The sequence below is a fragment of the Acipenser ruthenus genome, unplaced genomic scaffold, assembly GCF_902713425.1.
Source record: "Acipenser ruthenus unplaced genomic scaffold, fAciRut3.2 maternal haplotype, whole genome shotgun sequence".
Classification (NCBI taxonomy): Eukaryota; Metazoa; Chordata; class Actinopteri; order Acipenseriformes; family Acipenseridae; genus Acipenser; species Acipenser ruthenus.
In genome coordinates, this window is record NW_026708258.1 from 57778 (window position 1) to 82167 (window position 24390).

General features: G+C 53.2%; 3 protein-coding genes across 6 annotated transcripts; 2 read left to right on the forward strand and 1 right to left on the reverse strand.

Moving 5' to 3' along the window:
* Positions 1-293: 293 nt before the first annotated feature.
* Positions 294-8848, reverse strand: LOC131730439 (transmembrane protein 88-like). 2 transcript variants are annotated; one of them, XM_059020501.1, is made up of 3 exons: positions 8312-8848; positions 7078-7350; positions 294-1957 (listed from the first exon to the last, which is right to left on the reverse strand). In XM_059020501.1, the coding sequence occupies exons 2-3, from the start codon at positions 7336-7338 to the stop codon at positions 1697-1699; spliced, it is 522 nt and encodes a 173-aa protein (XP_058876484.1). In that variant the 5' UTR covers positions 7339-7350; positions 8312-8848; the 3' UTR covers positions 294-1696. The 2 variants fall into 2 exon arrangements, with proteins under 2 accessions (XP_058876484.1, XP_058876483.1); XM_059020500.1 differs by having other exon boundaries at positions 7078-7353; positions 8312-8847.
* Positions 8849-11350: 2502 nt separating this feature from the next.
* Positions 11351-14811, forward strand: LOC131730440 (large ribosomal subunit protein bL20m-like). The gene is made up of 4 exons (XM_059020502.1): positions 11351-12086; positions 12823-12933; positions 13587-13664; positions 14512-14811. Exons 1-4 carry the CDS (start codon positions 12000-12002, stop codon positions 14683-14685), a joined length of 450 nt encoding a protein of 149 aa, XP_058876485.1. The 5' UTR covers positions 11351-11999; the 3' UTR covers positions 14686-14811.
* Positions 14812-15373: 562 nt separating this feature from the next.
* Positions 15374-22333, forward strand: LOC131730442 (cyclin-L2-like). Of its 3 annotated transcripts, none has more exons than XM_059020504.1 (11): positions 15374-15684; positions 16927-17001; positions 17455-17564; positions 18894-19014; positions 19731-19795; positions 19921-20074; positions 20228-20332; positions 20580-20721; positions 21225-21345; positions 21869-21940; positions 22038-22333. In XM_059020504.1, the coding sequence occupies exons 1-11, from the start codon at positions 15454-15456 to the stop codon at positions 22225-22227; spliced, it is 1386 nt and encodes a 461-aa protein (XP_058876487.1). In that variant the 5' UTR covers positions 15374-15453; the 3' UTR covers positions 22228-22333. The 3 variants fall into 3 exon arrangements, with proteins under 3 accessions (XP_058876487.1, XP_058876488.1, XP_058876489.1); XM_059020505.1 differs by having other exon boundaries at positions 15376-15684; positions 19921-20020; positions 22038-22331; XM_059020506.1 differs by lacking the exons at positions 20580-20721; positions 21225-21345; positions 21869-21940; positions 22038-22333 and adding an exon at positions 20462-20527 and having other exon boundaries at positions 15376-15684; positions 19921-20020.
* Positions 22334-24390: the final 2057 nt, after the last annotated feature.

Sequence of the window (24390 nt, forward strand, 5' to 3'; positions counted from 1 at the left end):
CTCTCTGCTGTCTCTCCTCTCCTCTCCTCTCTCCTCTCCTCTCTCCTCTCCTCTTCACTCTCCTCTCCTCTCTCCTCTCCTCTCTCCTCTCTGCTGTCTCTCCTCTCCTCTCCTCTCTCCTCTCTCTCCTCTCCTCTCTCCCCTCTCCTCTCTCCTCTCCTCTCCTCTCTCTTCTGCAGTGTTCTGCCCTCTCATTCAAATTCATTCCTTTGCCTGAGCCAAGGACAAACTTGCATTGCGACAATGATTTTTTCCTCCCTCTCTAAGGAATATAAAATGAGAAAACGGTCAACAACAATTCAAGTTTATTTATTTTACAGGACGTACAAACTACTTAGGAATTGTTTTTAATTATTTTGGCAAATACATTTTTTGTGAGTATTTGACACACACACACAGTAACAGACACGGGTTTACACACAATGACACTGAAAGTGAAACAGCATTCTATATCCTATCTGACCTCCCAACGCCCTTAGAAAAATATCTAACAATAAAAGCACAGCACAGAGGAATAAAGAACAGAGAGGTCTGGTAAAGCATAGGGAAGCATTGTAAAGCACAGAGAGGTCTGGTAAAGCATAGGGAAGCATTGTAAAGCACAGAGAGGTCTGGTAAAGCATAGGGAAGCATTGTAAAGCACAGAGAGGTCTGGTAAAGCATAGGGAAGCATTGTAAAGCACAGAGAGGTCTGGTAAAGCATAGGGAAGCATTGTAAAGCACAGAGAGGTCTGGTAAAGCATAGGGAAGCATTGTAAAGCACAGAGAGGTCTGGTAAAGCATAGGGAAGCATTGTAAAGCACAGAGAGGTCTGGTAAAGCATAGGGAAGCATTGTAAAGCACAGAGAGGTCTGGTAAAGCACAGGGAAGCATTGTAAAGCACAGAGAGGTCTGGTAAAGCATAGGGAAGCATTGTAAAGCACAGAGAGGTCTGGTAAAGCATAGGGAAGCATTGTAAAGCACAGAGAGGTCTGGTAAAGCATATGGAAGCATTGTAAAGCACAGAGAGGTCTGGTAAAGCATAGGGAAGCATTGTAAAGCACAGAGAGGTCTGGTAAAGCATAGGGAAGCATTGTAAAGCACAGAGAGGTCTGGTAAAGCATAGGGAAGCATTGTAAAGCACAGAGAGGTCTGGTAAAGCACAGGGAAGCATTGTAAAGCACAGAGAGGTGTGGTAAAGCATAAGGAAGCATTGTAAAGCACAGAGAGGCATGGTAAAGCATAGGGAAGCATTGTAAAGCACAGAGAGGTCTGGTAAAGCATAGGGAAGCATTGTAAAGCACAGAGAGGTCTGGTAAAGCATAGGGAAGCATTGTAAAGCACAGAGAGGTCTGGTAAAGCATAGGGAAGCATTGTAAAGCACAGAGAGGTCTGGTAAAGCATAGGGAAGCATTGTAAAGCACAGAGAGGTCTGGTAAAGCATAGGGAAGCATTGTAAAGCACAGAGAGGTGTGGTAAGCATGGGGGGAAGCTGCAGATTTACTGTGGGGTAAACTTTTATCTGGGTGTGGATGATGCTTTTTCATGCCTTATTAAAATCTAGAACCTTATCTATCTATCTGTGTAACATTCTGTATAGCTGTGTGTTACACTGTGTGATTCCAGCACTGCGGTGATGTGAACACAGCCTGTGCTGGAGGGACAGTGATCGAATGGGGCTGTGCTGAGCTCCAGTGACACTGACTGAACGCCTCTCTCACACCCAGGCTTTGACAGAGCTGCCCCCTCCCCAGCAGCAGCACGGGACTTGGAACCCGCTCCACGTGCCCCCGCGGTACCGAGCGCGTGCGCAGGGCTGGAAGAGCAGGAAGAGGCGGAGCCTGCGCGCCAGCCCACAGTAAATCACCATGGCAACCACGAGGAGCGGAGACAAGATGACGAAGCCCAGGATGATGAGAGCCGAGGAGGAGCCGTCATCCAGCAAGCGCCTGCAATAGGGGGCGCTAGAGTGCAGGACCTGCAGCGGGAGGAGAGGAGAGAGAGAGAGAGTCAGAGCCAGCCGGCCCGCTAGCTGAAGCTCTTAGCAGAGGTACTGAGAGGAAGGCACAGTATACACTGTGGTGTGTCTCACAGCAGGGAAGGCTGCATTTCCATTGCCACAAGCCGGGCTCTTGTGATCAGAAGGAATTTGACTTTTCAAAAGAAATGTCAATAAACTGCTGACGTGTGGAAAGCATTGTTCAGCTCTTTCAAAGAAACCATTTATCCACAAGGCCAGGCATGAGAGGCCTTGGGGAGCTCAGTGGTTAGAGAAAGAGCTGGGCTGCAGTGTGGAAGGCAGCGGGTTTGAGTGGCTCAGTGGTTAGAGAGCTGGGCTGCAGTGTGGAAGGCAGTGGGTTTGAGTGGCTCAGTGGTTAGAGAAAGAGCTGGGCTGCAGTGTGGAAGGCAGTGGGTTTGAGTGGCTCAGTGTGAGAATCTATGAGCTGCATTTGCCTGGTACTGCTGTGAACACCGAGAGAGAGAGGGAGAGAGAGGGAGAGGGAGAGGGAGAGGGGAGAGGGAGAGGGAGAGGGAGAGGGAGAGGGAGAGGAGAGGGAGAGCACTGGAGAACCAGACACTGATGTATAAAGAAAGCGTCCAATAAAAGAACATCAATAACAAACAGCTGATTTTATACTGAGAGCACACCGCCACCCGGTGTTTGGTTACTGTCATTGCAAGGACATTATTAATATTGTTATAGAGGGGAGAGGGAGAGTGGTAGAGAGAGAGACACATTCAATTGGACGAGAGAGGGAGGGAGAGGGAGAGGGAGGGGGGGAGGGGGAGGGGGAGAGGGAGGGGGAGAGAGAGAGAGAGAGAGGAGAGGGAGAGGGAGAGGGGGGGAGAGGGAGAGGGAGAGGGAGAGGGGGGAGAGGGAGAGGGAGAGGGAGGGGGAGGGAGGGGAGGGAGAGGGAGGGGGAGAGAGCTTTGCTCAGGGACCGGTTTAATATCCACAAGAAAACACAGAAACACGAAAACAGTTTTGGTTCCAGCTCAACGGGCTCAGTTAATTGACTGAATTCAAATGAACCAGCAGCTCTGTTTGGGGAGGAACTAAATGAAAGTCAGTTTGTATTGAAGTAGTGAACCATGGCGAGGAATCATGGCTGCCTGGAGAAAATGAACAAAGGAGAGTCTGCGCAGTTCAACGCTGCCCACAGTAACAGCACAGTGAAGCACAGAGACGCACAGAGAGGCACAGAGAAGCACAGAGAGGCACAGAGAGGCACAGAGAGGCACAGAGAGGCACAGTGAAGCACAGAGAGGCACAGAGAGGCACAGAGAGGCACAGGCAAGCACAGAGAGGCACAGAGAGACACAGAGAGGCACAGAGAGACATCGTGAGCACAGAGACGCACAGAGAGTCACAGAGAGGCACAGAGAGACACAGAGAGGCACAGTGAAGCACAGAGAGGCACAGTGAAGCACAGAGAAGCACAGTGAAGCACAGAGAGGCACAGAGAAGCACAGAGAGACACAGAGAGGCACAGAGAGACATCGTGAGGCACAGAGACGCACAGAGAGTCACAGAGAGGCACAGAGAAGCACAGAGAAGCACAGAGAGACACAGTGAAGCACAGAGAGGCACAGAGAGGCACAGAGAAGCACAGAGAAGCACAGAGAGGCACAGAGAAGCACAGAGAGACAGAGAGGCACAGTGAAGCACAGAGAGGCACAGAGAGGCACAGAGAAGCACAGAGAAGCACAGAGAGACATAGAGAGGCACAGTGAAGCACAGAGAAGCACAGAGAGGCACAGAGAAGCACAGAGAGGCACAGAGAAGCACAGAGAGGCACAGTGAAGCACAGAGAAGCACAGAGAGGCACAGAGAAGCACAGAGAGACATAGAGAGGGCACAGTGAAGCACAGAGAGGCACAGAGAAGCACAGAGAAGCACAGAGAGGCACAGTGAAGCACAGAGAGGCACAGAGAGGCATAGAGAAGCACAGAGAGACATAGAGAGGCACAGAGAGACACAGAGAAGCACAGAGAGGCACAGAGAGGCACAGAGAGGCACGCAACAGACATGAAGAAACACGGCAAGCTATGGGATTGCATTGAGGAAAACTGCACAATGACTGCGAATGAACCTTGTGAAACACACCCCTGTAAACGTACATTTAAAGCTGATGTGAATGCATGTGATCTGCTGCTAGAGAATGAGTTAAACACTCTGAATGCTTTGCCATTGATATTCCCAGTGCCAGGTCTGCACTGCCTGCAGCTGCTGCTAGAGTTTGCAGTGCAGATATTATACTGAGTGCATTTATTATAGAGGGTCTGTCAGTATAAAAACACATTGTCACATGAATGCACATTTGTACCAAAGGGCTTGATGGATTAATAAACATCCCCCTCGAATCTCTTCTTATGTGTCTCTTGAGAGTCCTGACTTCAAATAAATCCCATTTTCTCATTATATTCCTTATAAAGGTTTACCACGCTACTTCAGCAGCTTCCTGTGCGCATTTCCCATAGTTTCCCATGGTTTGTTTTTTTAATCTGCTTTACCAGACCTCTCTGTGCTTTACAATGCTTCCCTATGCTTTACCAGACCTCTCTGTGCTTTACAATGCTTCCCTATGCTTTACCAGACCTCTCTGTGCTTTACAATGCTTCCCTATGCTTTACCAGACCTCTCTGTGCTTTACAATGCTTCCCTATGCTTTACCAGACCTCTCTGTGCTTTACAATGCTTCCCTATGCTTTACCAGACCTCTCTGTGCTTTACAATGCTTCCCTATGCTTTACCAGACCTCTCTGTGCTTTACAATGCTTCCCTATGCTTTACCAGACCTCTCTGTGCTTTACAATGCTTCCCTGTGCTTTCCCAGGCTTTCATGTTGCTTTATCACACTTTGCTGTGGTTTTACTGAGGGAAACTGAAATAGGCAGCAGAAAACATGAAGGCACTTTGAGGAGTGTGTGAGTGCTTTCTGAAGAGCTGCCTCTGCCCCTGCCTCTGTCTCTGCCTCTGCCTCTGCCTCTGCCCCTGCCCCTGCCCCTGCCCCTGCCCCTGCCTCTGCCCCTGCCCCTGCCCCTGCCCCTGCCTCTGCCCGAAGCCCTTATAAAGCACACCCTGATCAAAGTGAAGTGTGATTAAAGCACAGGAAGGTTTAAGGGTAAACTGTGGTGAAAGCGAAGCACAGCCATGGGAAAACAGCAAAGATACTGCCCCTTTTCTAAGGGAGTGTTCAGAGCTGTGAATATTTGAATGTTTTTCAGATTGGCACACACATGTGGCCACTCAGCCGAGATCACTCTGTTTTCATGCAGTAATCTCTCTAATCTCCTTTCACTGCATAGTGTGTGGTTTTCTTTCACACACCGTTCTGAACAAAGGGAGGGAAAATCGATTTAGAGAGTCAGTGTGTGTCAGTGTGTGTGCGTGAGAGACAGAGTGTGTGTGTGTGTGTGTGTGTGTGTGTGTGTGTGTGTGCGTGAGAGACAGAGTGTGTGTCAGTGTGTGCGTGTGTGTGTGTGTGAGAGACAGAGTGTGTGTGTGTGTGTGTGTGTGTGTGTGTGTGCGTGCGTGTGTGTGTGTGCATGTGTGCGTGTGTGTGAGACAGAGTGTGTGTGCGTGCGTGCGTGTGTGTGCGTGCGTGTGTGTGTGTGTGCGTGCGTGTGTGTGAGAGACAGAGTGTGTGTGCGTGCGTGCGTGCGTGCGTGCGCGTGCGTGTGTGTGAGAGACAGAGTGTGTGTGTGCGCTCTTAGAAAGTGTTAACGTGGCCCCCAGTGACAGCACAGTGTGGTAAAGCACAGTCCTTATTCGCTGATTACACTGTGCTGTTACTGGAGCTCGATCAACATCTAATGAGTTTCTTTTTTGTTAATGGCTTTTTTATTTATTTTTTATTGTGATGCTTCTGAGCGGAGCTGGTTTGAATGCGTAGCACCTGGTTTCAAGCTCTGAGGGAGAGGAAGAGAGAGGGAGAGGGAGAGGGAGAGGGAGAGGGAGAGGGGAGAGAGAGAGACTGAGACAGAGAGGGAGAGGGAGAGGGAGAGGGAAGAGAGAGAGAGGGAGGGAGAGAGAGGGAGAGGGAGAGGGAGAGGGGGAGGGAGAAGGGAGAGGGGAGAGGGGGGAGGGGGAGGGAGAGAGAGAGAGAGAGAGGGAGAGAGACGGAGACAGAGAGGGGGAGGGAGAGGGAGAGGGAGGGGAGAGAGAGAGAGAGGGAGAGGGAGGGAGAGGGAGAGGGAGAGGGGAGAGAGAGAGACTGAGACAGAGAGGGAGAGGGAGAGGGAGAGGGAGAGAGAGAGAGAGATCTTGAATAAAGAGTGTTTTCGTTCGTTCTCTCTTTGATTCAGACAGCTCATCCTTGCTCCAGCTTGTCCTTTTTGTTTTGAAGGGTCACTTTCTCTAAATGACATTTTCTCTTTCGATATGGTTTGTGCGTTGGGACGCGCTCACCTGAGCTCAGGAGCTGCACGTCTGCTCCAGTGGCATGTCGTGGACACGCTCTGTGTGTGTGTGTGTTCTAGTTGTCGTGGACACACTGTGTGTTTGACAGGGTCAGCGTGCTGATATTAGAGACAGGGTCAGCGTGCTGATATTAGAGACAGGGTCAGCGTGCTGATATTAGAGACAGGGTCAGCGTGCTGATATTAGAGACAGGGTCAGCGTGCTGATATTAGAGACAGGGTCAGCGTGCTGATATTAGAGACAGGGTCAGCGTGCTGATATTAGAGACAGGGTCAGCGTGCTGATATTAGAGACAGGGTCAGCGTGCTGATATTAGAGACAGGGTCAGCGTGCTGATATTAGAGACAGGGTCAGCGTGCTGATATTAGAGACAGGGTCAGCGTGCTGATATTAGAGACAGGGTCAGCGTGCTGGTATTAGAGACAGGGTCAGTGTGCTGATATTAGAGACAGGGTCAGCGTGCTGATATTAGAGACAGGGTCAGCGTGCTGGTATTAGAGACAGGGTCAGCGTGCTGATATTAGAGACAGGGTCAGCGTGCTGATATTAGAGACAGGGTCAGCGTGCTGGTATTAGAGACAGGGTCAGCGTGCTGATATTAGAGACAGGGTCAGCGTGCTGGTATTAGAGACAGGGTCAGTGTGCTGACTCTCTGATGCATGCTGGGTACTCACCCTGGAGTGGCACTGGAAGCCGAAGTACACGACCACGATGGTGGGCAGCAGCACGACTCCGAACACGACCCCCACGAGCACGACGTGCAGCAGGAGCAGAGCGGCGTTGAGGAGCCCCACCAGCGCGGACCAGCCCAGGCAGGACAGGGGCCCCCTGTGCTCCAGGGGCAGGCTGGGCCCCTCTACGCAGTAATCGGGGGGCCGCACGATCATCAGGGCCGTGTCCGACCCGCCCAGCTCCTCCAGATTCGACTCGGACATTCCCACGATTCACTGCTGTCAGAGAGAGGTACGATAAATACAATCACAGTGCTGCAGCAAAAGCTGTGCCACAGGATTCCACACAGTGACGGTGTTACATGAATGAAGCACTGGAACACATGAAATATTACAAGCCTGTGTTATTACACTGTGCACAGCATTGAGACGCTGCGGATCTGACTCCTCCTCGCTGTGTGCTGAGAGGCGAGGAGGAGGAGCGCAGGAACACATGAAATATTACAAGCCTGTGTTATTACACTGTGCACAGCATTGAGACGCTGCGGATCTGACTCCTCCTCGCTGTGTGCTGAGAGGCGAGGAGGAGGAGCACAGGAACACATGAAATATTACAAGCCTGTGTTATTACACTGTGCACAGCATTGAGACGCTGCGGATCTGACTCCTCCTCGCTGTGTGCTGAGAGGCGAGGAGGAGGAGCACAGGAACACATGAAATATTACAAGCCTGTGTTATTACACTGTGCACAGCATTGAGACGCTGCGGATCTGAATGGATGTCCGGTTCATTCTTCACTTCACAGCGATGGGTTTGTTTTTGCACACAAGGACATGAATAATCGAGTTTGACTCTTTCATTGAAGTATATTATAATTACTCACCTGTTGTTTGTTTGTTTGTTTGTTTGTTTTAATATAAAAACGTTTTAAATGAACACGATACACAATAAAAACAGCCCACGAGTGAATGCTGTCTCCCGAGGCTGCAGCCGCGTCTCGATCGTGTTCACCCTGCATTTCCCCTCCACACGATCCGCGCACATCGATATCCACGCTGCTCGTCTCCTCGGCGACTCGCCGGCTGCTGTCCCGGCAGATCAATCCATTTCATCGGACTGTTTCCAATCTCCCACTGCAGTGACTTCCGAGAGAGCAGAAATACAGCGAGCTGCTATCGGGGCGCTTCCCATCGCCGTGCCTGAGGAAGAGGTTACAACCGCGCTAGAAGTCACTCACCTGGCACCGCCACTTCGCACTGAAGCTGGTTCGGATAGTGCGGTCCCGTCCGGTCCGGGTCGGTTCTGTCAGCGCAGTGTTGCCACAAATCTCGTATCTTCTTCTTCTGCCTAGTTTTGTCTCCAAATAAATATTATTATTATTATTATTATTATTATTATTAAAACACGCTTATTTAGTTTGTATTTGATGTTTTAGAATGGACACTAGAATCCCTCTCTCTCTCTCGCTGTCTCTTCCCCGGTTGTTTTGCAGATGCTCCGGTCGGCTCGGCGAGTTGGTCTAGCAGCTGAAGAGGAGCTCCGCTCGCCGGCTCTCTGCTCTGCGCTGCGGGATCCGCTGAAGTGAAGAGACGAGCAGGCTGCTTCACTGCTCGGGAGGAGAGTGTGTGCGTGTGAGAGAGAGAGTGTGTGTGTGTGTGTGTGAGAGAGAGAGTGTGTGTGTGAGGGAGACTGTGCTGTGAGACAGTGTGTGTGTGTGTGTGCGTGTGAGAGACTGTACGTGTGTGTGAGAGAGAGAGTGTGCGTGTGAGAGACTGTGCGTGTGAGACAGTGTGTGTTTGAGAGAGAGAGAGTGTGTGAGGGAGAGTGTGCGTGTGTGCGTGTGAGAGACTGTACGTGTGTGAGAGAGAAAGTGTGCGTGTGAGAGAGACTGTGCGTGTGAGACAGTGTGTGTTTGAGAGAGAGAGAGTGTGTGAGGGAGAGTGTGCGTGTGAGAGAGAGTGTGCGTGTGAGACAGTGTGTGTGTGTGAGACAGTGTGTGCGTGTGAGACAGTGTGTGTGTGTGCGTGTGAGAGAGAGAGTGTGCGTGTGAGACAGTGTGTGTGTGTGCGTGTGAGAGAGAGTGTGTGTGAGAGAGAGAGTGTGCGTGTGTGTGAGAGAGAGTGTGTGTGACGGAGAGACTGTGCGTGTGAGACAGTGTGTGTTTGAGAGAGAGAGAGTGTGTGAGGGAGAGTGTGCGTGTGAGAGAGAGTGTGCGTGTGAGACAGTGTGTGTGTGTGAGACAGTGTGTGCGTGTGAGACAGTGTGTGTGTGTGTGCGTGTGAGAGAGAGAGTGTGCGTGAGAGAGACTGTGCGTGTGAGACAGTGTGTGTGTGTGCGTGTGAGAGAGAGTGTGTGTGAGAGAGAGAGTGTGCGTGTGTGTGAGAGAGAGTGTGTGTGACGGAGAGACTGTGCGTGTGAGACAGTGTGTGTTTGAGAGAGAGAGTGTGTGTGACGGAGAGACTGTGCGTGTGAGACAGTGTGTGTGTGTGCGTGTGAGAGAGAGTGTGTGTGAGAGAGAGAGTGTGCGTGTGTGTGAGAGAGAGTGTGTGTGACGGAGAGACTGTGCGTGTGAGACAGTGTGTGTTTGAGAGAGAGAGTGTGTGTGACGGAGAGACTGTGCGTGTGAGACAGTGTGTGTGAGGGACACTGTGCATGTGTGTGTCAGTGTGAGAGAGTGAGAGAGTGTGACGGAGAGACTGTGTGTGTGAGACAGTGTGTGTGAGAGAGTAAGCGTGTGTGTGTCAGAGTGAGAGAGTGTGCGTGTGAAAGAGTGTGCGTGTGAGAGAGTTAACACTTCATAAAAGCATCATATTACCGACAAAATACTGTCTGCTTTACTTTCACCGGCTGCCTTTTGTAAAGTCGACTATTAAACTATTAAACATGAATACATTTAAAAAGGCCAAAACAAGGTTAATGAATTCAAGACAAACGTTTCGACTACAAGAGAAAGGCTTTATTCATCGAGTCAGTTCGTGTATATTCCCGGTCAGTGTCGTTGCTTCAGTCTGCTTCTCCTCGGTGCTTGAGTTAGTTTACCTGCTCGTCTGTGATTTATCTTTTAATCTCTTTTTGAAGACAGTGTGAAATACGTTCTGTGTATGAAGTGGTGATTGCGTAATGATTTATCGACGCCCTCAGGACCCGCTGAGCTCATCTCAACAGCAGCTTCTAAAAAACATTCTTCTTCACAACAGAAAAAGCTGAGACGAATAAATGAACCCCGTGGAAAACAAACTACCCCCGCCAAGGAGAGCAGCGAGCCGCCGCGATGCGGGGGGGATTCGGGGATCCGTATTCATGTCACATTTCAATGTGTTAAATCTGCTTTACAAAGCTCCAGTCAGACACAACTCCACACAGGGTGAACGTCGACAACAAACTCAATATGTGGGCACTTTTTATTAATTAATTGATTGATTGATTGATTGATTGATTGATTGATTGATTTATTGATTGGTTTTTGAAGGCATATTTAGTTCTTAAAAAGGTGTTTTTTCAAAGTGGTGACGTCCCCACAACGTCGTTTTTTTCAGGAGTTACTATCTTTGTGGGAGACATTTTCTCAAATGTTGTCCCGCATTGATAGTAATACCTGCCCCCCGCCCCACACACCCCACGCACCCCACACACCCCACGCACCCCACACTCACACAGACACACACACAGAGACACGGACACACTCACACATAGACACACACACACACACACAGAGAGACACGGACACACTCACACATAGACACACACACACACACACACAGACACGGACACACTCACACATAGACACACAGACACACATAGACACACACACACATAGACACACAGACACACACACATAGACACACACTGACACACATAGACACACACACACAGACACACACAGACACACACACAGACACGGACACACACACACAGAGACACGGACACACACACAGCTGATCTTGTCAGTAACGTTCTGCTCAATTAATCGACCATTCAGTCCAATTTACTGCTAAATTAACTGCAGCAACTTCATAGAACAGCTTGCTAACATCTGGTAGCGTTCCTCATCTCTCCCTCTCTCTCTCTCTCTCTCTCTCTCTCTCTCCCTCCCTCTCTCTCTCTCTCCCTCTCTCTCTCTCTCTCTCTCTCTCCCTCTCTCTCTCTCTCTCCCTCTCTCTCCCTCTCCACCGCTCTCTCCCTCTCCACCGCTCTCTCTCTCTCTCCCTCTCTCTCCCTCTCTCCCTCTCTCTCCCTCTCTTCCCTGCTCTCTCTCCATCTCCACCGCTCTCTCCCTCTCTTCCCTGCTCTCTCTCTCCCTCTCCACCGCTCTCTCCCTCTCTCCCTCTCTTCCCCGCTCTCTCTCCCTCTCTTCTCCTCTCTCTCCCTCTCTCCACCGCTCTCTCCCTCTCTCTCCCTCTCTCCCTCTCTCTCCCTCTCCACCGCTCTCTCCCTCTCTTCCCTGCTCTCTCTCCCTCTCTCCCTCTCTCTCCCTCTCCACCGCTCTCTCCCTCTGTCCCTCTCTCTCAGAGACCGTGACACTTCCGAATACTCAACTGCTAAATCCTAACAATATTTACTGTGCAATTGCCTCGGATCCCAGAAAGACACACTTCCTTTTAAAGGCGAGAATTGTTTTCTTTCTCTTTTTTTTAACCATTATTTGAGAAATCACGGATCCACAGCGCCACCTGCTGGCCGTCCCGGGGTATCTGGTGACAGCGTGGGTGCAGTTCCGATTCTCCACCCGCAGAGGGCAGCAGAGCCGCGCGCAGAGAGCGGGGACGCCCTTCCGAAGGAAATGACCTCACTCGCTGTGGTTAACATGGCAGCTCCCTTGTGCATGCGAGGAGGCGGGCTGTAGTGTCTTTGCGGCTCTCGGAGGTCAAGAAAGAAGGGAAGGGAAAAGAACAGAAAAGAAGAGAAAAGAAGCGCAGCGCAGGGAGATGGTGTTCTTGACATTATCGCGGTGGATACGGAGCAGGGGGCCCGACCGCTACTGGAAGGTGCAAGAGCTTCTGAAACATGCCCGGGTAAGACAGACTGGTGATACTGGGGAGACTGGTGATACTGGGGAGACCGGGCAGACCCGTCAGCGCAGCAGCGAGGTTCACTGCGAGCCTCCAGACAGCAGCCGGTCTGATAATAACCGCAGTGCAATTGTGACAGAACAGAAAACTCCCTTCCGTTTGTAGACGAGCTGCTGCAGCTGATCCGCCGCCTCACTGTCGTGATATTTTGACGCGACAGCTCCGTGTCGTGCAGGCTGCTGTGGGATCGCGAGCTTCAGGGGGTAACCCTCCTCGTCGCTGCATCGCGCGCTGTGCAGCCCGCAGCCCCTCCTGCACGGTTTCAATCTCATGTCAGCGGACGGGCTGCAGCGCGATCAGCCCCGCCGTGCGTCTTACTGTTAAACTCCTAGTGAAGCCAGGAGTGGATCACACTGCAGTGCAGCGGGAGTCTGAGTCCCAGACCTGGATATCCTGGTCTCTCTGTCTCTCTGTCTCAGTGTCTCTCTGTCTCAGTGTCCAGTGTCTCTCTGTCTCAGTGTCTCTCTGTCTCAGTGTCTCTCTGTCTCTCTGTCTCAGTGTCTCTCTGTCTCAGTGTCCAGTGTCTCTCTGTCTCAGTGTCTCAGTGTCTCTCTGTCTCAGTGTCTCAGTGTCTCTCTGTCTCAGTGTCTTATTGTCTCAGTGTCTCAGTGTCTCTCTGTCTCAGTGTCTCAGTGTCTCTGCCCCGTGTTCCCCTCACGTCTCTCTTCCTGTTCTCCAGCACTTCCGTGGCAGGAAGAGTCGCTGTTACCGGCTGGCAGTGCGTGCGGTGCGGAGAGCCTTCGTCTACGCCAGCAAGTCGAGGAAGAGGAAGAGGAGGAGCATGAGGACGGTACAGCATACGAGACCCCCCCACAACCCCCCCAGCAACAACCCCACTCCCCCAGCAACCCCCCCCCACAACAACCCCACACCCCAGCAACAACCCCACTCCCCCAGCAACCCCCCCCCACAACAACCCCACACCCCCCCAGCAACAACCCCCCAGCAACAACCCCCCCCCAACAACAACCCCCCAACAACAACCCCACACCCCCCCAGCAACAACCCCACACCCCCAGCAACAACCCCACACCCCCCAGCAACAACCCCCCAGCAACAACCCCCCCCAGCAACAACCCCCCCAGCAACAACCCCCCCAGCAACAACCCCCCCAACAACAACCCCCCCCCAGCAACAACCCCCCCCAGCAACAACCCCCCAGCAACAACCCCACACCCCCCAGCAACAACCCCCCCAGCAACAACCCCCCAGCAACAACCCCCCAACAACAACCCCCCAGCAACAACCCCCCAACAACAACCCCCCAGCAACAACCTCACACCCCCCCAGCAACAACCCCACACCCCCAGTAAGAATTTCCACTGACACACACCCACCCCCTGACACACACGCACGCACGCACGCAGCCTCGCTCCCTCGTGTGTGTTGTATCTCCTGTATTGTTTCACATTCTCTCTCTCTCTCTCTCTCTCTGTCTCTCAGCTGTGGATCACTCGCCTCGCTGCTGCCTCCCGGGAACACGGCCTCAAATATCCCGTCCTCATCCACTACCTGCTCAAGGTGAGGGCTCCCCTCTCCTCTCCTCTCTCCCCTCCCCCCTCCTCTCCCCTCCTCTCTCCCCTCCCCCCTCCCCTCTCTCTCCTCTCCTCTCTCTCTGTGTAGTACAGGCTGTATTGACTCTCTCTCTCTGTGTAGTACAGGCTGTATTGACTCTCTCTCTGTGTAGTACAGGCTGTATTGACTCTCTCTCTGTGTAGTACAGGCTGTATTGACTCTCTCTCTCTGTGTAGTACAGGCTGTATTGACTCTCTCTCTGTGTAGTACAGGCTGTATTGACTCTCTCTCTCTGTGTAGTACAGGCTGTATTGACTCTCTCTCTCTGTGTAGTACAGGCTGTATTGACTCTCTCTCTCTCTGTGTAGTACAGGCTGTATTGACTCTCTCTCTCTGTGTAGTACAGGCTGTATTGACTCTCTCTCTCTGTGTAGTACAGGCTGTATTGACTCTCTCTCTGTGTAGTACAGGCTGTATTGACTCTCTCTCTGTGTAGTACAGGCTGTATTGACTCTCTCTCTCTCTGTAGTACAGGCTGTATTGACTCTCTCTCTGTGTAGTACAGGCTGTATTGACTCTCTCTCTCTGTGTAGTACAGGCTGTATTGACTCTCTCTCTGTGTAGTACAGGCTGTATTGACTCTCTCTCTGTGTAGTACAGGCTGTATTGACTCTCTCTCTCTGTGTAGTACAGGCTGTATTGACTCTCTCTGTGTAGTACAGGCTGTATTGACTCTCTGTGTAGTACAGGCTGTATTGACTCTCCTCTCTCCTCTCTCTCAGTCTCGGGTCTGTATTGACTCTCTCTCTGTGTAGTACAGGCTGTATTAACTCTCCTCTCTCCTCTCTCTCAGTCTCAGGTCTCTCTCAATCGGAAGGTCCTTGCAGAGCTTGCTGTCTCGGAGCCGCGCTCGTTCTCCTCTCTTGCCCAGCTGGCGGCCGCGCGGAGGGGGGAGGGGCTGGCGGCCGCGCTGGGGGAGGGGAAGGAGCCTGAGGGCGTGTTCTCCCGCATCGTCCAATCACAGTGAACCAACCTCTCCCCAGCTTCCTCTCATCTCACTACCCCAATTCCACATCACGTTTATTTACTAAGCTGTGCTGCTCATCTGCATCAGCCACTGGAGTCTGGGGAATAATGGGCTGGGCTGGGCTGGGCTGGGATGGGATGGGATGGGATGGGCTGGGCTGGGAGGATGCTGGGAGGATGCTGGGCTGGGATGGGCTGGGATGGGCTGGGATGGGCTGGGCTGGGGATAGTCCTGAGAATCAGCACAGTGTGCAGGGGGGGGGGGGAGGGGTTTATATTAATATTATTAGTTGTTGTTTTGATGTGAAAAAATGAGAATAAAAATAAAGTGAAATACAAGAACCATGAGTTTGTGTGTTTGTTTGTGTCACTTTATCTTAATCTTTAATCTTCTTAAATGTGTATAAAATAACACATTGATTCCTAATTCTGTAAGATATCCCGCACTGCACCTTTAAATTTGCAGTCAAAACACCATTTTGTCACTGCAACGATTATCTGACGTCACCTGGAAACTTGCGTAACTAGAACGAGTCCCGGCCGGAACTCTGTCAGGGCTTCCCGCTGTCAATCAAACCTAAACACACCACAAACGTGGGAGCGACAGCAGCTCCAGCCAGTCACAGCGCAGATACACCGCGGCGGGGGCGGAGTCCGTGCTGTTTGGGTTTGTTTCTGTCCAATAACGTGCGAGCGTGGGCGGTAGCCTGGTTCTCGAAACGCGGCCCCGGTGTTGCGTAACGCTTTCTCCCCGGCTGTAGACTGAGCGATGGCGGCCGGTGAGGCGGGTTTTGCCGGCACCCCGGCCGAGGGGATCCTGATTGGAGAGAAGCGCTACTCCGGAGTGAAGCTGACCCTGGATAACTGCCTGCTTCCCAGGGAGCTACTCTCCCAAACCCCGTCGGCGGCTCACGGCCTGCGGCCCGACACCGAGGCAGAGCTCCGGCGGGAGGGCTGCGAGCTGATCCAGGCCGCGGGGATCCTGCTCAAACTGCCGCAGGTAAGAGACGCTGAGCGGGGCGAGCGACCGAGGAAAGAGCGGTGTTGGTAGCGGGGGGTGGTGAAAGAGAGAGAGAGAGAGATAGACATGTCTGTATTGTATAATTGCTTTGGCAACACCTGCTATATTGTAAGTCATGCCAATAAAGCACCATTGAATTGAATTGAAATTGAGAGAGAGAGACTCCAGTGGCGGGTTTATGGACAGCGGCCTGGTGTTTACATATTCGGGGGCTGCGAGAGAGGAACGTAAAAGTAACGTGGACTCAGTGAGTCGGGAGGCAGTGGAGCTGAGGAGGGGCTGGGAGGGAGGGAGGCAGTGTGGCTCTAGTGGAGCTGAGGAGGGGCTGGGAGGGAGGGAGGCAGTGTGGCTCTAGTGGAGCTGAGGAGGGGCTGGGAGGGAGGGAGGCAGTGTGGCTCTAGTGGAGCTGAGGAGGGGCTGGGAGGGAGGGAGGCAGTGTGGCTCTAGTGGAGCTGAGGAGGGGCTGGGAGGGAGGGAGGCAGTGTGGCTCTAGTGGAGCTGAGGAGGGGCTGGGAGGGAGGGAGGCAGCGTGGCTCTAGTGGAGCTGAGGAGGGACTGGGAGGGAGGGAGGCAGTGTGGCTCTAGTGGAGCTGAGGAGGGACTGGGAGGGAGGGAGGCAGTGTGGCTCTAGTGGAGCTGAGGAGGGACTGGGAGGGAGGGAGGCAGTGTGGCTCTAGTGGAGCTGAGGAGGGACTGGGAGGGAGGGAGGCAGTGTGGCTCTAGTGGAGCTGAGGAGGGACTGGGAGGGAGGGAGGCAGTGTGGCTCTAGTGGAGCTGAGGAGGGACTGGGAGGGAGGGAGGCAGTGTGGCTCTAGTGGAGCTGAGGAGGGACTGGGAGGGAGGGAGGCAGTGTGGCTCTAGTGGAGCTGAGGAGGGACTGGGAGGGAGGGAGGCAGTGTGGCTCTAGTGGTTAGAGTTGAGGAGGGACTGGGAGGGAGGGAGGCAGTGTGGCTCTAGTGGTTAGAGTTGAGGAGGGACTGGGAGGGAGGGAGGCAGTGTGGCTCTAGTGGAGTTGAGGAGGGACTGGGAGGGAGGGAGGCAGTGTGGCTCTAGTGGAGCTGAGGAGGGGCTGGGAGGGAGGGAGGCAGTGTGGCTCTAGTGGTGAGAGTTGGGGGTGAGTGAAGCAGTTTGTTGAAGCCGTTAGGTTTTTTAAAGGCACGTTGGAGCTGCTCTTATAGTTGATATCCTGTGATTCCAATTTGAATTGTGTTCCTGTTTTAGGTTGCCATGGCCACCGGGCAGATCCTGTTCCAGCGATTCTTTTACTGCAAATCATTTGTGAAGCACTCCATGGAGGTGAGGGAGAGGGGAGAGGGGTGAGGAGGGAGAGGGGAGAGGGGAGAGGGGAGAGGGGAGGGAATAGACTTTATTCAGATCAGAACTCCATTTATTTACATTCAATTCCTATATCCCCAAGTTCAAATCAGTGTGTGTGTGTGTGCTGTCTTGTGTTATTAGCTGTGTGTTTTGACTCTGTGTGTGTGTGTGCTCTCTTGTGTTATTAGCTGTGTGTTTTGACTCTGTGTGTGTGTGCTCTCTTGTGTTATTAGCTGTGTGTTTTGACTCTGTGTGTGTGTGTGCTCTCTTGTGTTATTAGCTGTGTGTTTTGACTCTGTGTGTGTGTGTGTGTGCTCTCTTGTGTTATTAGCTGTGTGTTTTGACTCTGTGTGTGTGTGTGCTCTCGTATTATTAGCTGTGTGTTTTGACTCTCTGACTCTCTCTCTCTCGGTCTCGGTCTCTCTGCTCCAGTACATCGGCATGGCCTGCCTGCACCTCGCCTCGAAGATCGAAGAGGAGCCGCGGAGAGTGCGGGACGTCCTGAACGTGTTCCACCGGCTGAGGCAGATCAAGCAGCGCCGGTGAGAGAGCGGGGGTGACCACGGGACCCTTCCTAACAGGGTTAATACAGAGCGGGGGCGACCACGGGACCCTTCCCGACAGGGTTAATACAGAGCAGGGGCGACCGCGGGACCCTTCCCGACAGGGTTAGTACAGAGCGGGGGCGACCGCGGGACCCTTCCCGACAGGGTTAGTACAGAGCGGGGGCGACCGCGGGACCCTTCCCGACAGGGTTAATACAGAGCGGGGGCGACCGCGGGACCCTTCCCGACAGGGTTAATACAGAGCGGGGGCGACCGCGGGACCCTTCCCGACAGGGTTAGTACAGAGCGGGGGCGACCGCGGGACCCTTCCCGACAGGGTTAGTACAGAGCGGGGGCGACCGCGGGACCCTTCCCGACAGGGTTAGTACAGAGCGGGGGCGACCGCGGGACCCTTCCCGACAGGGTTAGTACAGAGCGGGGGCGACCGCGGGACCCTTCCCGACAGGGTTAGTACAGAGCGGGGGCGACCGCGGGACCCTTCCCGACAGGGTTAATACAGAGCGGGGGCGACCGCGGGACCCTTCCCGACAGGGTTAATACAGAGCGGGGGCGACCGCGGGACCCTTCCCGACAGGGTTAGTACAGAGCGGGGGCGACCGCGGGACCCTTCCCGACAGGGTTAGTACAGAGCGGGGGCGACCGCGGGACCCTTCCCGACAGGGTTAGTACAGAGCGGGGGCGACCGCGGGACCCTTCCCGACAGGGTTAGTACAGAGCGGGGGCGACCGCGGGACCCTTCCCGACAGGGTTAGTACAGAGCGGGGGCGACCGCGGGACCCTTCCCGACAGGGTTAGTACAGAGCGGGGGCGACCGCGGGACCCTTCCCGACAGGGTTAGTACAGAGCGGGGGCGACCGCGGGACCCTTCCCGACAGGGTTAGTACAGAGCGGGGGCGACCGCGGGACCCTTCCCGACAGGGTTAGTACAGAGCGGGGGCGACCGCGGGACCCTTCCCGACAGGGTTAGTACAGAGCGGGGGCGACCGCGGGACCCTTCCCGACAGGGTTAGTACAGAGCGGGGGCGACCGCGGGACCCTTCCCGACAGGGTTAATACAGAGCGGGGGCGACCGCGGGACCCTTCCCGACAGGGTTAGTACAGAGCGGGGGTGACCGCGGGACCCTTCCCGACAGGGTTAGTACAGAGCGGGGGCGACCGCGGGACCCTTCCCGACAGGGTTAATACAGAGCGGGGGCGACCGCGGGACCCTTCCCGACAGGGTTAATACAGAGCGGGAGTAATCACATTGAACGAGTTTAATCTCCTATAATCTCTCTCCCCCCTCTCCCTCATTCCCCCTCTCAGGAAGCTGTCTCCTCTGCCTCTGGATGTGAGTTACATCTTCCTGAAGAATCAGGTGATCAAAGCGGAGCGGCGTGTGCTGAAGGAGCTGGGCTTCTGTGTGCACGTCAAGCACCCGCACAAGGTAACCTGGCTGAGACCTGAGCACACACCTGAGCACACACCTGAGGAATCACCTGAGCATACACCTGAGGAATCACCTGAGCACACACCTGAGGAATCACCTGAGCACACACCTGAGGAATCACCTGAGCACACACCTGAGCACACACTTGAGGAATCACCTGAGCATACACCTGAGGAATCACCTGAGCACACACCTGAGGAATCACCTGAGCACACACCTGAGGAATCACCTGAGCATACACCTGAGGAATCACCTGAGCACACACCTGAGCACACACCTGTGGAATCACCTGAGCACACACCTGAGCACACACCTGAGGAATCACCTGAGCACACACCTGAGCACACACTTGAGGAATCACCTGAGCATACACCTGAGGAATCACCTGAGCACACACCTGAGGAATCACCTGAGCACACACCTGAGGAATCACCTGAGCACACACCTGAGGAATCACCTGAGCATACACCTGAGGAATCACCTGAGCACACACCTGAGCACACACCTGTGGAATCACCTGAGCACACACCTGAGCACACACCTGAGGAATCACCTGAGCACACACCTGAGGAATCACCTGAGCACACACCTGCACACACACAGGATCCCCTCCCCTGCTCCAGTGTGTTTGCTGTGGGTCTCTGAGCTGTGCTGCTCTGTGCTCCAGTGTGTTTGCTGTGGGTATCTGAGCTGTGCTGCTCTCTGTGTTTCAGATCATCGTGATGTACATTCAGGTTCTGGAGCTCGAAAAGAACAAGAGCCTGGTGCAGACAGCCTGGTGAGTCCCAGCCCCCTCCCAGTGAGTCCCAGCCCCCTCCCAGTGAGTCCCAGGCCCCTCCCAGTGAGTCCCAGTCCCTTGTAAATGTGATGCATCATGTATTTGATTTCTCTCCTCTCTCTCAGGAACTACATGAATGACAGCCTGCGCACCGACGTGTTTGTGCGCTTCGACCCCGAGAGCATCGCCTGTGCGTGTGTGTACCTGGCAGCACGGGCCCTGCAGGTGAGACCCCCCAACCCCTACCCCAACCCTAACCTGGCAGCACGGGCCCTGCAGGTGAGACACGCACACACAGAGACACACTGACCAGTAACACACAGACACACCGCCCCCTGCAGGCGAGAGACTGCAGCAGGACCAGCCCGCCTCTCCCTGTCAGTGATGTCATCTTTACTGCCGTTTCTAACCCTGCTCCCTCCTGCCCTGCAGATCCCGCTGCCCAACCAGCCGCACTGGTTCCTGCTGTTCGGAGTGGAAGAGGAGGGGATCCGAGAGATCTGCCAGAGGATACTGCAGCTGTACCTGCCCTGCAAGGTGAGGGGAGGGGAGAGGGGAGAGGGGAGAGGGGAGAGGGGAGAGGGGGTGGGTGGGATCAGTCCTGCAGGTGAAGCTGTTGCTGGTGTCCGTGTTGGAGTGACTCTGCCTCTCCCTCCTCTCCCCCAGACTCCTCTCTCCTCTCTGGAGCGGTGAGGGAGAGGGGGTGGGTGGGATCAGTCCTGCAGGTGAAGCTGTTGCTGGTGTCCGTGTTGGAGTGACTCTCCCCCTCCCTCCTCTCCCCCAGACTCCTCTCTCCTCTCTGGAGCAGCTGGTGCAGCAGTGCCGACTGGCCCTGGACGAGGCGCGCACGCAGACCAAGAGGCTGCTGCCCAACGGGACCCCCAAACTGGAGACCCCTGCGGGCTTCTCCCCCGCATCCAAGACCGGTGAGCCAACCAGCACAACCAGTACAGCCAGCAGCGGAGTCACAACAACCAGTAAAACTCACCAGGGCTGGGAATGAGACTCCTGCTGCACAGCAGTGTCGCCCGCTCCAGGGTTTACTGACCGCTTGATCAGCCCCAGTGTGTGAAGGTAACGAACTCAGGGGAGTCTGATTGAACTCACAGGGAAACCAGGAGTGGATCACACTGCTTTGCAGCTGCCCATCCCTGCACACAGTGCTGCTGAGAAGAGATTTAGAATTGTGAATCGATGCAAAGTCCTCAAACACTGTACCTATGTGTGTCTCTCTCAGGTGTGTCTCTCGTGTGTGTCTCTCTCAGGTGTGTGTCTCTCGTGTGTGTGTGTCTCTCTCAGGTGTGTGTCTCTCGTGTGTGTGTGTCTCTCTCAGGTGTGTGTCTCAGGTGTGTGTCTCTCTCTCGTGTGTGTGTCTCTCTCAGGAGTGTGTCTCTCTCTCAGGTGTGTCTGTCTCTTCCCTTCCCTTCAGGCTCCCCGGTGGAAGGGAAGGCTCCGCGTCGGTCTCCTCTCTCTCTTCAGGCTGTGAAGAATCTCCGGCGCCGGCTGGACGAGGAGGAGAGGCGGGCGAGATCACGCAGCCCCGTCGTCAGGTACTATCACCCTCGCACCCGCGCTGTCTGCAACACCCAGGAACACTGCTAGTGCAAACGTGTGTCACTCAATTACACTGGAGACCCTGAGAGAGACTTCTAGTGGAAACGCTTGCCATTGAATTTACACTGAAGACACTGAGAAAGACTTCTAGTGGAAACGCTTGCCATTGAATTTACACTGATGACACTGAGAAAGACTTCTAGTGGAAACGTTTGCCATTGAATTTACACTGAAGACACTGAGAAAGACTTCTAGTGGAAACGTTTGTCACTGAATTTACACTGAAGACCCTGAGAAAGACTTCTAGTGGAAACGTTTGCCGTTGAATTTACACTGAAGACACTGAGAAAGACTTCTAGTGGAAACGTTTGCCATTGAATTTACACTGAAGACACTGAGAAAGACTTCTAGTGGAATCGCTTGCCATTGAATTGTTTGTTTGTGTTTATGTGCTGCGTTGCTAATTCTCTCTCTCTCTCTGTGTGTGTGTGTGTTTTCTCGTGTGGGTGTGTCTGGCAGGAAGGGGCGTGGTCACAGTGCTCAGCGCAGCTCCGCTCACCCTGGCTCTCCTGCACGCAGCCTGAAGCGCAGGTACGTACCCAACACTGCTGCCCCATGAACCCTTTAACCCAGCCTGGCCTGTCCACACCCTGAATTCATAGCATTCCCTGCATCTCTCCTCTCCCAGGAGAAGCCGCAGCATGTGCTCCCACAGCGCCTCCTCTTCCAGACGCAGGGGGCGCAGCAGCTCCTCCCCGTCCCGCAGCCGCAGCGACTCCCCCCCGCCCCCGAGACCCCCCCGGAGAGAGCGGCGAGGAGGCAGGGAGAGGAGACCGGAGCACAGAGAGGGGCCCCCGCGCTCCCGGGAGAGACGCTAGCACTGGAACCATACCTCGAGAGACTGGACACAGGATCACCCGGGGTCACTGTGACCCGCACTCGAGGGGGGGGGGGAGGGTTCATCCACAGAGGGGCCCCCGCGCTCCCGGGAGAGACGCTAGCACTGGAACCATACCTCGAGAGACTGGACACAGGATCACCCGGGGCCACAGTGACCCGCACTCGAGGGGGGGGGTTCATCCACAGAGGGGCCCCCGCGCTCCCGGGAGAGACGCTAGCACTGGAACCATACCTCGAGAGACTGAACACAGGATCACCCGGGGCCACCGTGACCCGCACTCGAGGGGGGAGGGTCATCATGTCCGCCAGGCCCTGTGGAGGTGTTGAGACGGGAGAGGGGTCGGTTTCTCTGACACGCACTGCCTCACTTCTTTGTATTTTTGTGTTTTTCTGAAATATTTTGAAATAAAAAGTTGTTTTTCTGTTGCTTTTTTTTTTTTCTTTTTGAGGGGGGTGATGATGTCACACGCGCTTCATTTTGAATGGGGTTCCTATTTTAATAATGCAGTCTGAGCTTCATTTTGAATGGTGTTGCTATTTTAATAATGCAGTCTGTGCTTCATTTTGAATGGTGTTCCTATTTTAATAATGCAGTCTGAGCTTCATTTTGAATGGTGTTCCTATTTTAATAATGCAGTCTGAGCTTCATTTTGAATGGTGTTCCTATTTTAATAATGCAGTCTGAGCTTCATTTTGAATGGGGTTCCTATTTTAATAATGCAGTCTGAGCTTCATTTTGAATGGGGTTCCTATTTTAATAATGCAGTCTGAGCTTCATTTTGAATGGTGTTCCTGTTTTAATAATGCAGTCTGTGCTTCATTTTGAATGGTGTTCCTATTTTAATAATGCAGTCTGAGCTTCATTTTGAATGGTGTTCCTATTTTAATAATGCAGTCTGAGCTTCATTTTGAATGGGGTTCCTATTTTAATAATGCAGTCTGAGCTTCATTTTGAATGGTGTTCCTATTTTAATAATGCAGTCTGAGCTTCATTTTGAATGGTGTTGCTATTTTAATAATGCAGTCTGAGCTTCATTTTGAATGGTGTTCCTATTTTAATAATGCAGTCTGAGCTTCATTTTGAATGGGGTTCCTATTTTAATAATGCAGTCTGAGCTTCATTTTGAATGGTGTTCCTATTTTAATAATGCAGTCTGTGCTTCATTTTGAATGGTGTTCCTATTTTAATAATGCAGTCTGAGCTTCATTTTGAATGGGGTTCCTATTTTAATAATGCAGTCTGTGCTTCATTTTGAATGGTGTTCCTATTTTAATAATGCTGTCTGAGCTTCATTTTGAATGGTGTTGCTATTTTAATAATGCTGTTCTCTCACAGCTGTTGCACATCGTTCATCCTTCTGCACTGAAATGGTGTGTTTTTGTCATTTTGTTTTTTTTCAAACCCGCTCCAGAGCAGATATCACACAAGAACCCGTTTCTATTGAACTGAGACGCCTTGGCAAAGAACATGTTCTTCTGTTTTAATAAAGACAATTTGTTTTTCAAACTAAGTTCTCTGTTATCAATTATATTTTACACACTGCAGCTCAGCTCTCTAACCACTGAGCCACTCAAACCCGCTGCCTTCCACACCACAACCCAGCTCTCTAACCACTGAGCCACTCAAACCCGCTGCCTTCCACACTGCAGCCCAGCTCTCTAACCACTGAGCCTCTCAAACCCGCTGCCTTCCACACTGCAGCCCAGCTCTCTAACCACTGAGCCACTCAAACCCGCTGCCTTCCACACTGCAGCTCAGCTCTCTAACCACTGAGCCTCTCAAACCCGCTGCCTTCCACACTGCAGCCCAGCTCTCTAACCACTGAGCCACTCAAACCCGCTGCCTTCCACACTGCAGCCCAGCTCTAACCACTGAGCCACTCAAACCCGCAGCCTGCCACACTGCAGCCCAGCTCTCTAACCACTGAGCCTCTCAAACCCGCTGCCTTCCACACTGCAGCCCAGCTCTCTAACCACTGAGCCTCTCAAATCCGCTGCCTTCCATACTGCAGCCCAGCTCTCTAACCACTGAGCCACTCAAACCCGCTGCCTTCCACACTGCAGCCCAGCTCTCTAACCACTGAGCCTCTCAAATCCGCTGCCTTCCATACTGCAGCCCAGCTCTCTAACCACTGAGCTAC

What these genes read in the sequence shown, in the direction of transcription:
- LOC131730440 (XM_059020502.1), top strand. Translation starts at nt 12,000, where the DNA reads ATGGTGTTCTTGACATTATCGCGGTGGATACGGAGCAGGGGGCCCGAC. An exon ending in AGCTTCTGAAACATGCCCGG is followed by an intron (nt 12,087 to 12,822) that starts GTAAGACAGACT and finishes CCTGTTCTCCAG; the next exon opens with CACTTCCGTGGCAGGAAGAG. An exon ending in TCATCCACTACCTGCTCAAG is followed by an intron (nt 13,665 to 14,511) that starts GTGAGGGCTCCC and finishes CCTCTCTCTCAG; the next exon opens with TCTCAGGTCTCTCTCAATCG.
- LOC131730442 (XM_059020504.1), top strand. Translation starts at nt 15,454, where the DNA reads ATGGCGGCCGGTGAGGCGGGTTTTGCCGGCACCCCGGCCGAGGGGATC. An exon ending in TCACGCAGCCCCGTCGTCAG is followed by an intron (nt 21,346 to 21,868) that starts GTACTATCACCC and finishes TGTGTCTGGCAG; the next exon opens with GAAGGGGCGTGGTCACAGTG. An exon ending in GCACGCAGCCTGAAGCGCAG is followed by an intron (nt 21,941 to 22,037) that starts GTACGTACCCAA and finishes CTCCTCTCCCAG; the next exon opens with GAGAAGCCGCAGCATGTGCT.
- LOC131730439 (XM_059020501.1), bottom strand. Translation starts at nt 7,338, where the DNA reads ATGTCCGAGTCGAATCTGGAGGAGCTGGGCGGGTCGGACACGGCCCTG. An exon ending in GCTTCCAGTGCCACTCCAGG is followed by an intron (nt 1,958 to 7,077) that starts GTGAGTACCCAG and finishes CTCCCGCTGCAG; the next exon opens with GTCCTGCACTCTAGCGCCCC.